The sequence below is a fragment of the Felis catus genome, chromosome F1 (genome assembly GCF_018350175.1).
Source record: "Felis catus isolate Fca126 chromosome F1, F.catus_Fca126_mat1.0, whole genome shotgun sequence".
Classification (NCBI taxonomy): Eukaryota; Metazoa; Chordata; class Mammalia; order Carnivora; family Felidae; genus Felis; species Felis catus.
The window spans coordinates 14,161,770-14,174,971 of record NC_058384.1 but is presented as its reverse complement, the minus strand read 5'-3'; the positions used below and the strand labels follow the sequence as shown (position 1 = coordinate 14,174,971).

At 38.2% G+C, this 13,202-nt stretch overlaps 1 protein-coding gene across 16 annotated transcripts in view; it reads right to left on the bottom strand.

Annotated features, from left to right (window-relative positions):
* DNM3 (dynamin 3) overlaps positions 1 to 13,202 on the bottom strand; it is a 569,293-nt gene that overhangs the window by 351,494 nt on the left and 204,597 nt on the right. For all 16 annotated transcript variants that reach the window (XM_045049388.1, XM_045049394.1, XM_045049389.1 and 13 more), the window contains exons 5-8: positions 10,106 to 10,204; positions 9,358 to 9,518; positions 5,397 to 5,539; positions 1,685 to 1,820 (exon numbers count right to left, since the gene is read on the bottom strand). In XM_045049388.1, coding sequence (XP_044905323.1) covers positions 1,685 to 1,820; positions 5,397 to 5,539; positions 9,358 to 9,518; positions 10,106 to 10,204 — 539 coding nt within the window. The remainder of the gene's footprint in view (positions 1 to 1,684; positions 1,821 to 5,396; positions 5,540 to 9,357; positions 9,519 to 10,105; positions 10,205 to 13,202) is intronic.

Below are 13,202 nucleotides of genomic sequence, written 5' to 3'. Positions count from 1 at the left end.
CAGCCTTTTACTCCTCAGATTTGGCTTCTCCAGCCTGTCTATCCATTTCCCCCCTCACACTTTATACCACAGAACGATAAATTGCTTTAGTTCCCTACCCACACCCTGTGGCCCACAGCTCAGCCTTTACCGTTCCTCCCTTCCGTCTGGAACAATTCCAGCCCCGAACCTTCTCCTGCTTCACTAGTTGCTCATCCTTCTAAACTCAGCTCAGAAGCCAGGCTCCATCATGCACTCACACAGGGATTCAGGTCCGTAGGCTGTGTTTCCATAGCACCTTGTACTGAAGTTTATCACTTTACTTAGCACATTTTAACGAAACTATTTACCCATTTCCCTCCCACACCAAGATATAAGCACCCTCCTCTGTACGTGAAGCAAGGAGCATAGTCTCTAAAACTATTCAGCTGCCTATTGGGCAATCCAAACTAAACATATCCAAAATGAAATTCTTAGTTCATACCTCTACACAAACTCAGCTTTTATTCAGTTTCCCTCATCAGATGGGCACTAACATTTGCTGTTGTGCAAGCCAAAACCTTAGGGGTCATCCTGAATCTTCTCTTTCTTGCATCCCCCGTATCAATCCAAGCCCTACTGACCCTACCACCAAAATCACAAATCCATCCACTTCTCTCTATCCTCTCTTCTGGAGCATTTTGACTATGAAGCTAAGAAGATGAAGTTTCAGGGCTTGTCTCTTGCATAAGCACCTTCCAAGACCCTGTGCCTGTGTATTTATAATTTTGTATTCTTCTTCAACATCCCCCCCCCCAAAAAAACTGTATAAACGTTAGGACCCACAGAAAGTGGATTCTTCCCGCTCTGGCTGTACTGGTGAACTTACCTTACTTGTCTCCCTGAATCAACTCTTGCCCCTTTACAATCCAGCCTGCAAAGCATTCCTTTCAAAATCATCAACCAAATAGGGTCCACCTTTTCTTAAAACTCCCCTAGTTTCTCACTGTTAAATGTAAATGCCTCACTGCAACCTGGAAGGCCCTATGTAAACTGGGAGCTTCCTTCCTCTAAATCCATGGCATACCGGCTCCCCTTCCTCAGCTCTGCCAGAGCTTCATCTATTCCTTACCCACTGTACAGACGCTTGCTTTAGGGCCTCATCCTCGGCTGCTTGCCTTGAATGACCCTCTTCCCCGAGATCCTTACAGCTGACCTCTTCATGCCATTCTGATCATGCTTTCAGTGTCCCCTACTCAGAGACCTTGCCTGAAACATCCCATCAAAAGTGGCTCACCCAACCCCTCTCTCTAACATTATGTTACATAATAACACTTGATGTTTTCTTACCTTGCCTATCTGTAAAAATTTTCTGCCACTCCCCACCAGACAGTGCCTCTGTCTTGATCACTGGCATTGAGAATTTTGGCACAGAAAGGTGCTCAAGAAATATTTTTAAATTAATTAGACAACAAATAAATATCATAGGAACTCAATTAGTACTTGTTGAAATACGTTGAAATGTTGCTAGATCCCATTAAATACAATCAGAACCATCAGTAAGAAAATACTTCTCTCCTAAATTTCATCACCTGAGTATGGAGATTTTTGTTCAAAAAACTCTTAGTCCTATATCACTCACATAACATTTTACGAATAGTTATATAGAATAGAACATGGAAACGAAATGAAGTGAAAGGGAAAAAAAATAATATTTGGTACAAACCTTTACTATCTCAAAAGGAAAGCGTTCATGGAAAATACGGTTAATTTTAGCCCCTCCTGAGAGCTCCAGCGTATCTACTTGATCCCCTGACCCTTCAATTCTCTTCTCGAAGTCCACAGCAAATTGCTGAACCATCCTATAATTGTAAAAGAGAAATAAATTCAAGTTAAAGTTATAAGGCTTTGCATTTCTCATTCCAATTTGCTGTGGTTATCCCTTAGAGTCCTTTTCCTAGTGTTCTTAGTGGCACCTACTGGCAGAATGATCCCTGCGCTCAAAAATGTAACTATATGAAATACATGCTATCAAAATTTATTTGAGGTGTATAATTAAAATATATATCTTAAATATCTATGTCATTAGATGCATTCTGTCCAATTAGCTGAAATCATAAAATGGTATTTAAAAATACTTAAAATAAGTATACTTAAAATACTTAAAATAAGAATTTAAGTTAAACAATAAAACTGCATAGAAGAATCAAAATGAATCACACTCATCTAATGTCCTAAGTGCTCCAGCTGAGCCCTCTCATTACCCTGTGAGCTACTCTCTTCCCCGCCCCCAGGATCACAGACCTCTCGAAGCCAGAACAATGCAAATTTGTGACCACCATCCCCTCCACAACTAGCTCTAGCCTTGTTTTTCAAGGATTCCCCACATTTTAATAATAAAAGTAAAACTCCTGAAGTCATCACCCAAGATTCTCCGTAGTCTGGCCCTGGAGCTCCATCTCTCACTACTAGTCCGCATTCACCTCTAAGCCAATCATAAAGAAGCAATTGGCAGCTCCCTACATGCACCACGTCTCTGTGCTTCTACACCTGTTTTCCTTTCTGCTCAGAATACCATTTTCTCTGCCGCTTGCTTTCTTGCCTGGCTTATTTTTCTGTCCCTCAAGACTCAGGTCAAGCATCAGTGTTTAGGAAAACTTCCATGACCCTATCCACCAACCCTCCTCACTGCCATCAGACGAAGGGCCTCTCCTCTGTTTCTTCAGCTTATTTTCAGCATAGTGCTTAGCAGAGAATATCACCACTGTTCACTTATCAGTCTCTCTCCTACAGGCAAGGACCATGCATTTCATTTCTCTCTCCCTTTTCAATATGAGAGGTACCCAATAACTTCAATGAAGGAATGAATTAAGGTGGTTGGTAAAAAACAAAGAAATATAGGGAGAAAATAACCACTTATATTTGTGATTACTAAATTTAGAAACTAATTTTGATATACTAGTACTACTTCCAAATTTAAAATTTCATAGGAAAAAAATTCAAACCATCTAAAACTCGTACCTTTTATTCTCTTTTAACGAAATCCTGGATAAATTAAAATTGCAAATTATTCAGGCCACAAAATTCAGAATATAATTTGATGTAGCTATGTTTACACATATGCCAACATTGCCAATGTTAAGCTAATTTTTAACCACCTGAGAAGGTATAGACATGACACATGCACTGAAACCTTGGGAAATTTTAGAAAATTTACCTCCGGCCACTCCTTTCCTCATACCCTACACTCCAGCCCCCTGGCCCACTACAACAAACCATACCTGAGTTCGCACTATTCTCTGGTCCTCCTCTTCAATCTGACAAACTCTTCCCCTACATCAGTGTCTCATTAAATACCTTGTTCTCCGTGAACTCACAACCTTCCTCACCTGTAACTGCTTCCTCAGCTGGGCTCCCTTAACATTTTATACTTACCAGAAATACGGCATTTATCAGATTTTAACACAGTTGCTTATAGATCTGTTTCCCTCTTTCTATTGTGGCCTCTTCTTGAGGTCAAAAGTCTTTCCAGTAGGTATCAGAGAACCAGACACCAAGTGAAACACAAAGAGATGAGAGGAAAGCAAGAAGAGAGGTAGGGGAGAATGAAAGAATGAAAGAGAATGAAAGGGAGAATGAAAGAGAAGAAAGGGGAGAATGAAAGGAGAAAGGGAGAGAGGAAGGAACTGATTAGCTCCCTACAAGGGAAGAATCTAGATGTAGAAAAGTCTGTAATCTGAGTCCAATGGAGTCAGAGGCAAGACCAGCATTTGTAAGGAGAATAGTTTCAGGTGGATGTTAAGATAATGACCTACGGCTTACACAGAAATAGCTTTCTTTTCTCTGTAACTTGAAGAGTTTTTATAGGAGCTTAACCAAAGCCAGGAATAAAAAAAAAAAAAAACAAAAAAAAACTAGGAAAGAGTTGAATCCACTCTTTCCTCTGTATGATCCTATAATATTTTTAAATAGGGAAACATAGAATGTTGCATTAAAATCTTACTTAAATAATTTGAGCATTTAGAAATATCTCTACAAAGACAGGAATTATGTCATGAATTTTAAACATCAAATGAAGGGGGGGGTGTATCTTGATCAAGCCTGTACAGGAAGAAGGGGGCCATAAGAGGTGGCAAGCATTATCTTTGTAAATGGACTTAGGATGTTCTAGAATATCAGCTGGGCAGGAAGTCTTCTGGTCGAGAGGAACCTGACCTAAGTTGCAGCACAGTAATAAAAAGGCAGGGGAGGCTAGGAAGGGCCAAAAAAAGAGAATAAAGATAAAAGGCACAGGAGCTGGCAATTCTCTAACAACTCTGCTGCACCACCTGAGACCTCTTAGGGATAAACCTAGTAATCCAAGGGTAAGATGGAAAGACCATGAAGGAGTAAAAAGATACATGGCAGTTTTCACATTTGTATTTTTAAACAGCTACATTAAAATCATAACCGAAAAGGAAAAAGAAATCTAAATGTGCCCTTATTGTCCATACTTTATTATTAAAGCCTTGGTTCTCATTCCACTGAAAAATGCACACGGATAAATCACGTGAAATGACTAAAATAATAAAAAGATAACAAGTACGAGTGACATCAATAGAAACAGTTGTACAATACAAATGACATTTTCTTTTTTTTTTTTTTAATTTTTTTTTTCAACGTTTATTTATTTTTAGGACAGAGAGAGACAGAGCATGAACGGGGGAGGGGCAGAGAGAGAGGGAGACACAGAATCGGAAACAGGCTCCAGGCTCCGAGCCATCAGCCCAGAGCCCGACGCGGGGCTCGAACTCGCGGACCGCGAGATCGTGACCTGGCTGAAGTCGGACGCTTAACCGACTGCGCCACCCAGGCGCCCCCAAATGACATTTTCAACAGGACCTTTGTCCACCTCTAAGAGGAAAAACGCTGCTGAGTTATCATTATTGGTTTTACTCATTTCTGGAATCCAGTTATAAAAGTACAATGAAATTGGACATGGGGATGAATAATTGGTAAATTTATTTTTTTTTAATTTTTTTTCAACGTTTATTTATTTTTGGGACAGAGAGAGATAGAGCATGAACGGGGGAGGGGCAGAGAGAGAGGGAGACACAGAATCGGAAACAGGCTCCAGGCTCCAAGCCATCAGCCCAGAGCCTGATGCGGGGCTCGAACTCACAGACCGCGAGATCATGACCTGGCTGAAGTCGGACGCTTAACCGACTGCACCACCCAGGCGCCCCAATAATTGGTAAATTTATAGTAAGAGAGGAAGATCCACAATTATTCTTCAAGACCACATAAAGACCTAAGGCCCATTGTCTAACATGCACCAAGTGTCATATACTTGCTTCTTCTGTTACACCTAGAAAATAGCATGACAAACAGACTGAGGCAAGAGCAAACTGAAGAAAGTAGTTTCAAATGCTGAACAAGGGAAGGGAAAGGTGACTCACTGCAACAACGCTTTGGTCTTCCTGGTGGGGTCTTCGGGCTTGAAGTTTTTATGGGCTTCCACTTCATGTTCAATGGAGAGCAACTGTCCCTGTAGTTTGTTCCTGAAGTTTGGCAGGGTATCTCGAATGTGGTTGGTAAGTTGCTAAATAAAACAAAACAAAATCGTACAGATATAACAGATTAAAGATTAACTCATGAGATAAAAATTGACCTTTACTGTTTCCCTAACCATTCAAAACTTAGAAATCAATTACGTATATACACTTGAGACTAACTCTGTAGGTAAATAATGAGAAGAAGCTCCAGTTCTCTCCTCCATGGCCTTAAGGACATGCTCAAAATGCCTTCAGTTGGAGTCACTCACTTGGGCTACCTCTTTATACCTGGAAACACCCTTGTTAAAAGGCACACAATGTTAATAATGAGGCTGCCTAATAACATTTTTGCATGAATTAATATATCAGATGGAACCTTAAGTTAGAATTTAGTTAGAAATGAAGGAATTGGGGACTTCTAGGTGCTGCTGGATGTTTTCAGGACCATACTGGTGGAAAGCTCTCTCTGCTGCTGCTGCTATCTCTACCTAACCATCCACTTGGTTTCGCTGCTGAAGGTCATCTGCTGGCACCTCCAGCTCAGCAGGGTGAAAAATTCTCTGAGAGATTGTCTATGAGTACATGATTAAGAAAAAAGCTTAATTAGGAAAAAAGAAAATTAATTAAGAAAAAAGGGCACCTGGGTGGTTAAGTCGGTTAAGCATCTAACTCTTAGATTTTGGCCCAGGTCATTATCTCATGGTCGTGAGATTGAGCCCCACATGGGGCTCTGTGCTGGGTGTGGGGCCTGCTTAAGATTCTCTCTTCCTTTTCCTCTCCCCTTCCCCCACTCATGTGCACGCATGTTCGCTCACTCTCTCTCTCTCTCAAAAAAAAAATGTGGGGTATAAACCCAGATTGGCTAGCTCTCTGCCTCATGTTCTTTCTATTACAATGCAGTTAAGCAAAAATCTGAATTAAAAGAAAAGAAAAAAAGATAATCTTGAATCAGTTAATAAACTTGGAATTAAAAGAAAAAGAGAATGTAAACTTCACAGAAATGCAGGAAAAAGACTAATAAATTAAAAGTAAGAGGAATTGGGGAGCCTGGGTGGCTCAGTCAGTTGGGTGTCCAGCTTCGGCTCAGGTTATGATTTCACATTTTGTGAGTTTGAGCCCCACTTTGGGCTCTCTGCGAGGAGCCTGCTTTGGCCCCTCTATCTCCCTCTCTTTCTGCCTTGCCTCTCTCTCTTTTTCTCTCAAAAAAAAAAAAAAAAAACATTAAAAAAAGTAAGGGGAATAAATATTCCCAGACTGACTGAAGAAACCATCTTAATCATTTTTTATGTTTATCTGAGGTTACTATACTTATTTAATTGTTGATAGTTTGTAACTATATTATACCTTTGCGCACAGTATGATGTATGTTATTACCCAGCATATGCTATTGTTATAGCTCTGAAGCAGAATGTAGAGGACTGCATTCCCAGTAGCAACATCACAAACCCCCAAGTCTAAGAGTAACAGTAACCACGAGAAACCAGTAGCCACCTGTCTGCCATGTGAGTGGTAAATGATAAAAACACATGGTTTCCACTTTTTGCTTCTTAGATATCTCAACAGCAAAGCAACACTGTGGACCACTCTTAGATTCCTAAAAAACTTCTTTCCTTGGCTTTTGTGGCCCTAGATCCTAACATTTATGGATGTACCTTCTCCATCTCTGTTGCCAAGTCATCTCCCTCCACCAGACCTGTAAATACCAACATTCCTCAAATCTGATTCCTAATCTTCTTTGTTCACACTCTGTTCTTTCCTAAAGGAATCTTATTCCACCCATAGCTTTAATAAATATCCAAACACCTGTGACTACCAAGGTGTTATCTACAGACCAGACTTTTTATTTTTGCTATAGGCATATGTATTAGACCATGGACTTTACTTCTCTTAGATGTGTCAATGACACCTCAACCCCAGCATGTCCGAAATCAAGCACCTAATCTTCCTTTCAGAGCTCTCCATCTTGGAGACATCATAACAACCTGGGAACTTGGAGGTTATCTTTGACTTCATCTCTCTATCACTCACCAAAGCTAATCTACCACCAAGTTCTTGATTTTCCTAAACATTTCTCAATTCTGTTTTTTTCATCTTCACTGGCCCTAACCAAGACCAAGCTACTATCATTTCTCATTTTGACTCCTAACTTCTCATGTCTAGTCTTGATCTTCCTACCTGCAACTTCCATGATCATTGTTAATCCACAAATACAACTGTGTAATTTGCCTATTCAGATGTCTTAAAGGACTCCCTACTGCTCTTAGGATAAGAACAAAAATCTTTAACTTGCCTACAAACATTACAGGATCCAGCCTCTGCCTACTTCTCCAAATTCATCTCTTATAACTCACTCCCTCATTCTCTGCCCTCCAGCCATAATGACATTGAATTCCTCAAAAGTGTCATGTTCTGTTCCAGTTTTTCACCATAGAAACTGTTCCCCAGGGCCCAAGGTACTGGTGCACACAGTGAATCAGCCATAAAAGTATCCTATTTTCAAACAGTTTGAAGATCCCTGAAGCAGTAAAAAAGAAGGTGATTATCCAAGAAATGAGAGATCTTCAGTACAAAATTCATTCAGTTTTCAGTCATCCAGAATCCAATTATGTCATAATTTAGGAGTCATTTGTAAAACAAAATGGCCAATCATATTCTTTCTATTTTTCTAGTATTCACAACCTAATTTATTTCCAACCTTATCTTCCTAATCATCCTAATGATTTTTCTCTAAGATTTTTTTCAGTTTATTTGTGTTTTTCATAGATAAATCCAGGCATGAAAGTAATAATCTAAAGAGAGTTTTACCAATACTAAATATATTTGTGGACTATTAGGGTTTTTGCATGACAAACTAATGTTCTTTCTCTAAAATACATTCATTCATATTTGTTAAATGACACAAGCACAGCACCACCTCATGGCTTCTAAATACTCATCTACCCATAAGTAAAAAGCACAAATTTTACATTAGTCTATGTTATGTCACAAAAAATAGAAGTATACCACTGCCTGTTTTTTTTTTCCTAAAACTTGTTCAATTGTTTTGCCTAAATGGTTCAGGTCCAATGTCACAAGTAGCCTGCTATTGTGTTAGTCTCTACTGACACCTTCTAGGGGCAAACAATCAGAACATGCAATAATGACTTGATTAATTGACTGTTAAAACTCATAAATAAAAGTTAAAGCATATCTTATAATTCTGTTGGTGAGAACAGCTGCTCACCATTTGGTCAATGTAATCAAAACTCAGGGAGGAAGCCCTGCACTCACTAAGGATGATGCTTAACTTCCCCAGGAGATGGAGAATATATGGAAAAAAAAAGTAAAAAGTAAATGTACTGAGGTTTTATGGAAGAAATATGTAAGTGCATGGAATGTTGGAAGATGGGGACCCAAGTCTATCTATGCAGAGAAAGGGGTTAATCTGGAAAAACTTCTTAGATGAATGGAGATCAATGAGCTTACAAGGATTTCTAACTTAGGGAAATCTAAGCTAACTATTACATATTGACATTTTGAAACCAGATCCCAACAAATCAACCTTTCAGAAATATACAAGTTTAATTTCTTAAGATAACTACATATTGTGAGTAAAATGGGTGCTGATGTATACCCTTGTTTACTGTTCCTAAATAAGTATATACTTCTGCTTTGAGCAGTATTATTTGAATAACATTAAAGCAGATTCTACTCACTGAGAACAGTAGGAATGTGGAACTAAATATTTACATTCGTTTTTTAATTCATATCATTTAAGCTGAATGTCTTATTTTGGAAAAAAAATGAATATTAAAATGAAATATGAATTCTAATAGTGACTTACATATTTCATAATTTTTCTTGTTGCTTGAGAAAACATTTTTACCTGATTAAGGACCTTCTGCAGGTGTGGGGTCCCCATCCTATCAGCAATATGTCTGTAAGCTGGGTGTGAGAGGAAAAATTTCCTTTCCGCCAACATGGCAGCCTTAATGTCCTTCTTCCCATCTATGTCCTTCTGGCTTCTGTTTACCACCCCCACGTAACCTGAAACACAACACATACAATGGGGTTTGGAATACTTTTTGTTGTTTATTCTGGGAAGATTTCAAGGCTCTTGAAGAGGCTGAATAAGCCAGGCAAAATTATTTTTAAGGACTGAAGAATTGAACCCTTTACGAACTCAGTTTGAGACACCAGTATTTAACAAAGGCTGGTTCGTGTGGCTAATGATAATTTCTTAGCATTAACACAATAATGTCTTTTGCCCTTAAAAGCTCTGTACATTTTAATACAGTGTGTCTCTTAGCAGTTTTGTCATATGGTGGGCAGGTAAATAAGTCACACTTAGAACAGTATATATTTATGCAGTCTATGATGAATATTTATACCCCCCTTCAAACCCTTCCTTTTCCTGTTTTCCTATTCCTATTATTTTAAGAAATAGTTCTCCTATTGGATCATTTTTAATATATCACTTGGGAACATTATGCCACTCCATAAAAAGTATAACTAATCATGAATACATTATTCCTCACAACTGTGAAGGCATAAAGCCAAGCTTTGCATTGGTTTCCCAATCATTTCTCTGCTACATCATCAAAGCAAATCCTGTATAGGACACAGTACATTACCCCTGCGAAGAGGCAGAAGCTTGTTCTCCAGAACATCCCTGGCATCTGTTCCTTCATCCATAAGATCCAATTTGGTGATGACTCCAATGGTTCTTAAACCTGTATCACAAACCAACCCACTTTATTACACAGTATGCAGAAGACTAACAAATTTTAGAGACATATATGTCCCAAGACTAAATGCAAGGTACTCATATTTCTGGTCCTTTTCCTGTTCCTCTCTCTTATTTTGTTTTCTGATCCACTGCTATCCCAGTCTGGCAAATTTTGATGTGATGAGCAGGAGAGTTTTAAAATTACCCATCCAGGGGCACCTGGGTGGCTCAGTTGGTTAAGCATCCAACTCTTGGTTTGGGCTCAGGTCATGCATGATCTCACAGTTTGTGAGTTCGAGCCCTGCATAACAGGCTCTGCGCTGGTGGCACAAAGCTTGCTTGGGATTCTCTCTCTCTCTCTCTCTCTCTCTGTCTTCTTCTCTCTGCCCCTCCCTCTCTCTATCTCAAAAATAAACATTTAAGATAAAATAAAATAAAACCACCCATTCATAATATCACCACAATAATTTTAAATATATGAGTTTATTTTTGTACCATGTATATATGGAAACTATACACTTAAAATTTTCCTCCAAGGTCCTGCACATGATATGGGTGCTTTAATTTTTTTATGTATTACTTTACTGAAAACAAACAAGTAGGCTACACATGGACCAATGAAGAGAGTGTATCATAAATCAAAGCTGATTATTGATCCATTTCTGAGCACTTGACACACAAATTATAAGAAAATTAGGTATAGGATAGTGTCATCACTAAGAATAAAGTTTCAAGTCTCACAGCATTCCCTGTTCCTCAGAAAAAAAAGTATGACTTAACGGAAAGAAGACCAAACTAGGAATCCTGAGGCTTGGATTCTAGTCTCAAGGAAAGTCACTTAACTCTCTTCTCTGGGTCTCAGTTTTCTTCATCTATAATATAAGGAGTTGGAAACCACAATTTCCAAGGTATAAAATAAAATAACGTAATAAAATAATGTAAAAACCTAGACATTTTACGTAGCACACCAGATACATTGTCTTTGCCCATTGCTCCCTTCACTAGATAAAATAAACAATATTTGCCTAGTGATTCAAATCTTTAAGTGCATTCTTTGGACTCCCAGTTAAACATGATAAAGTGAACACACACCTTTATCTTTTTACCTGAAAGCACTCTAAAATGGCTAATATTTATTAGGTCAGCTATGGTTTTACATACTTTACATGTCTTAAATCATTTACTCTAAAAAAAATCATTTAATCTTAAAAAGGACTCCAACTACTATTTTTTTAAGATGAGGAAACTAAGGCAGGAAGAGATTAAGTAACTTTCTCAAGGTCATACATGGGTCTAGGCATCCAGAACCCATGCAATATACTGCCTCTCACAATAAAAAGAATTTTAAAAATAAAAAACGTTTAAAACAAGAAAGTAAAAAAAAAAATGGGAGAGAACTGAAGAAAAATTTTGAAACTGGAAACCCAGCAGGATGACTGCTAACTAACTTAACAGACTAGCCTAAGAGGAAAACTGCACCCAAGAAAGCCAATGACAGGAGAAGCCCAGAAGCTGGATAATTTACATCACAGCCTCTCAGAAAGGTTCAGGGAAACGAATAGCTCTGACAATAATGGAGAGCAGTGGTGGCAGCTGAGGCTGAAAACAAGAGCGCTGGATGAAAGCAGTAAGATTTCCATGGATAACACAGCTAAAAGCCACCTGGTCCATCTTGGCAGGAGAGCGCAGATTTACTCTCTGGAAACACTGAACTATGGAAAACTGAACTAATGGGCACCTGGCCCAGTTCGAGGGCGTCAGGTATTAAAAGAGGGTGATTAAGTGAAATTCCACATACTGAATGGCGAGACCTCTCTCCTCAGTCCAGTTTAAGAAAAAGCTGGATGGCAGAATTTAACCCCCCAAGCAGGAAACTGGAACAACTCGGTCTGGGGAAATTTACCATTCTAAGAGGAAAACATAGATATTGAAATTCAGAGGAACTCTGATCAAGACAGCCCAATAAATCATCCTACTGCAAAGCCTCTAACTCCTTTGGCCAAGCACACCCACAGAGAGTTTCCAATCACCTATTACTATTTCACTTTTGAATATAAATCAGTAAGTGTAGGCTACCATCTGTCATCATACAAATTTATTATATTATTGACTATATTCCTTACACTGTACTTTTCATTCATGTGACTTACTTATTTTACCATTCTGTGACATATATAATTGTAGAATCGCTATGTTGTACACCTGAAACTAATACAATATTGTATGTCAACTATGCTTTGATAAAAAATAAATATTAAAAAAAATAATTTTAAACGTGAATGGATAGCAAGGAGAGTCTTTGAGACCAAAACAAACAAAAGTTGTAAAACAGAACAGGAGAAAACAAAGATAATGCAAAACATGGAAGAAAACTTTATTATTTTTATTAATATCCTCAGAAAGAAAGGAGAGGTCATTGTATTCATTGAATAAGAACAGAATATCATAAAAGGAAACATTCAAACAAACGAAAGAGATTCTCAGTAACTAAAAGTATGAGTAGAAATTTTAAAAAATGTTAGTCGCATGGTTGGAGGACCAAGTTAGAAACTCTTCCAGAAAACAAAAGAAATAGAAGTAAATAATAGAAAAAGAAAAACTTCTTTAAAACTAGAGAAATAATCCAGAAGATCCAATATCTGAATAATTGGCATTCCAGAAAAACAGAGAAGATGAAACAGAAATAATTGGTGGGGTGGGGACATACTATTCAAGAAAATATCTTATAAGTGAAAGATGAAATTATGCATTGAATGAACCCATCAAGTGTCCAACACAATATGAAAAACACACACAATATGGCATATCAGTATAAGATTTCAAATGCTGGCAACAAATGAAATATCCTAATAAGCTCATAATGAACTAAAGGTGAGAGCATGACAAAAGAAAGTTTGGGAATTATTACAGCATCCAACTTCCCAGCAACAAATTGGAAACTAAAACTCAATAGAGTGGTGTTTCCAAAATTCTGAGGGTAAAACTATTTCTAGCCTGGAATT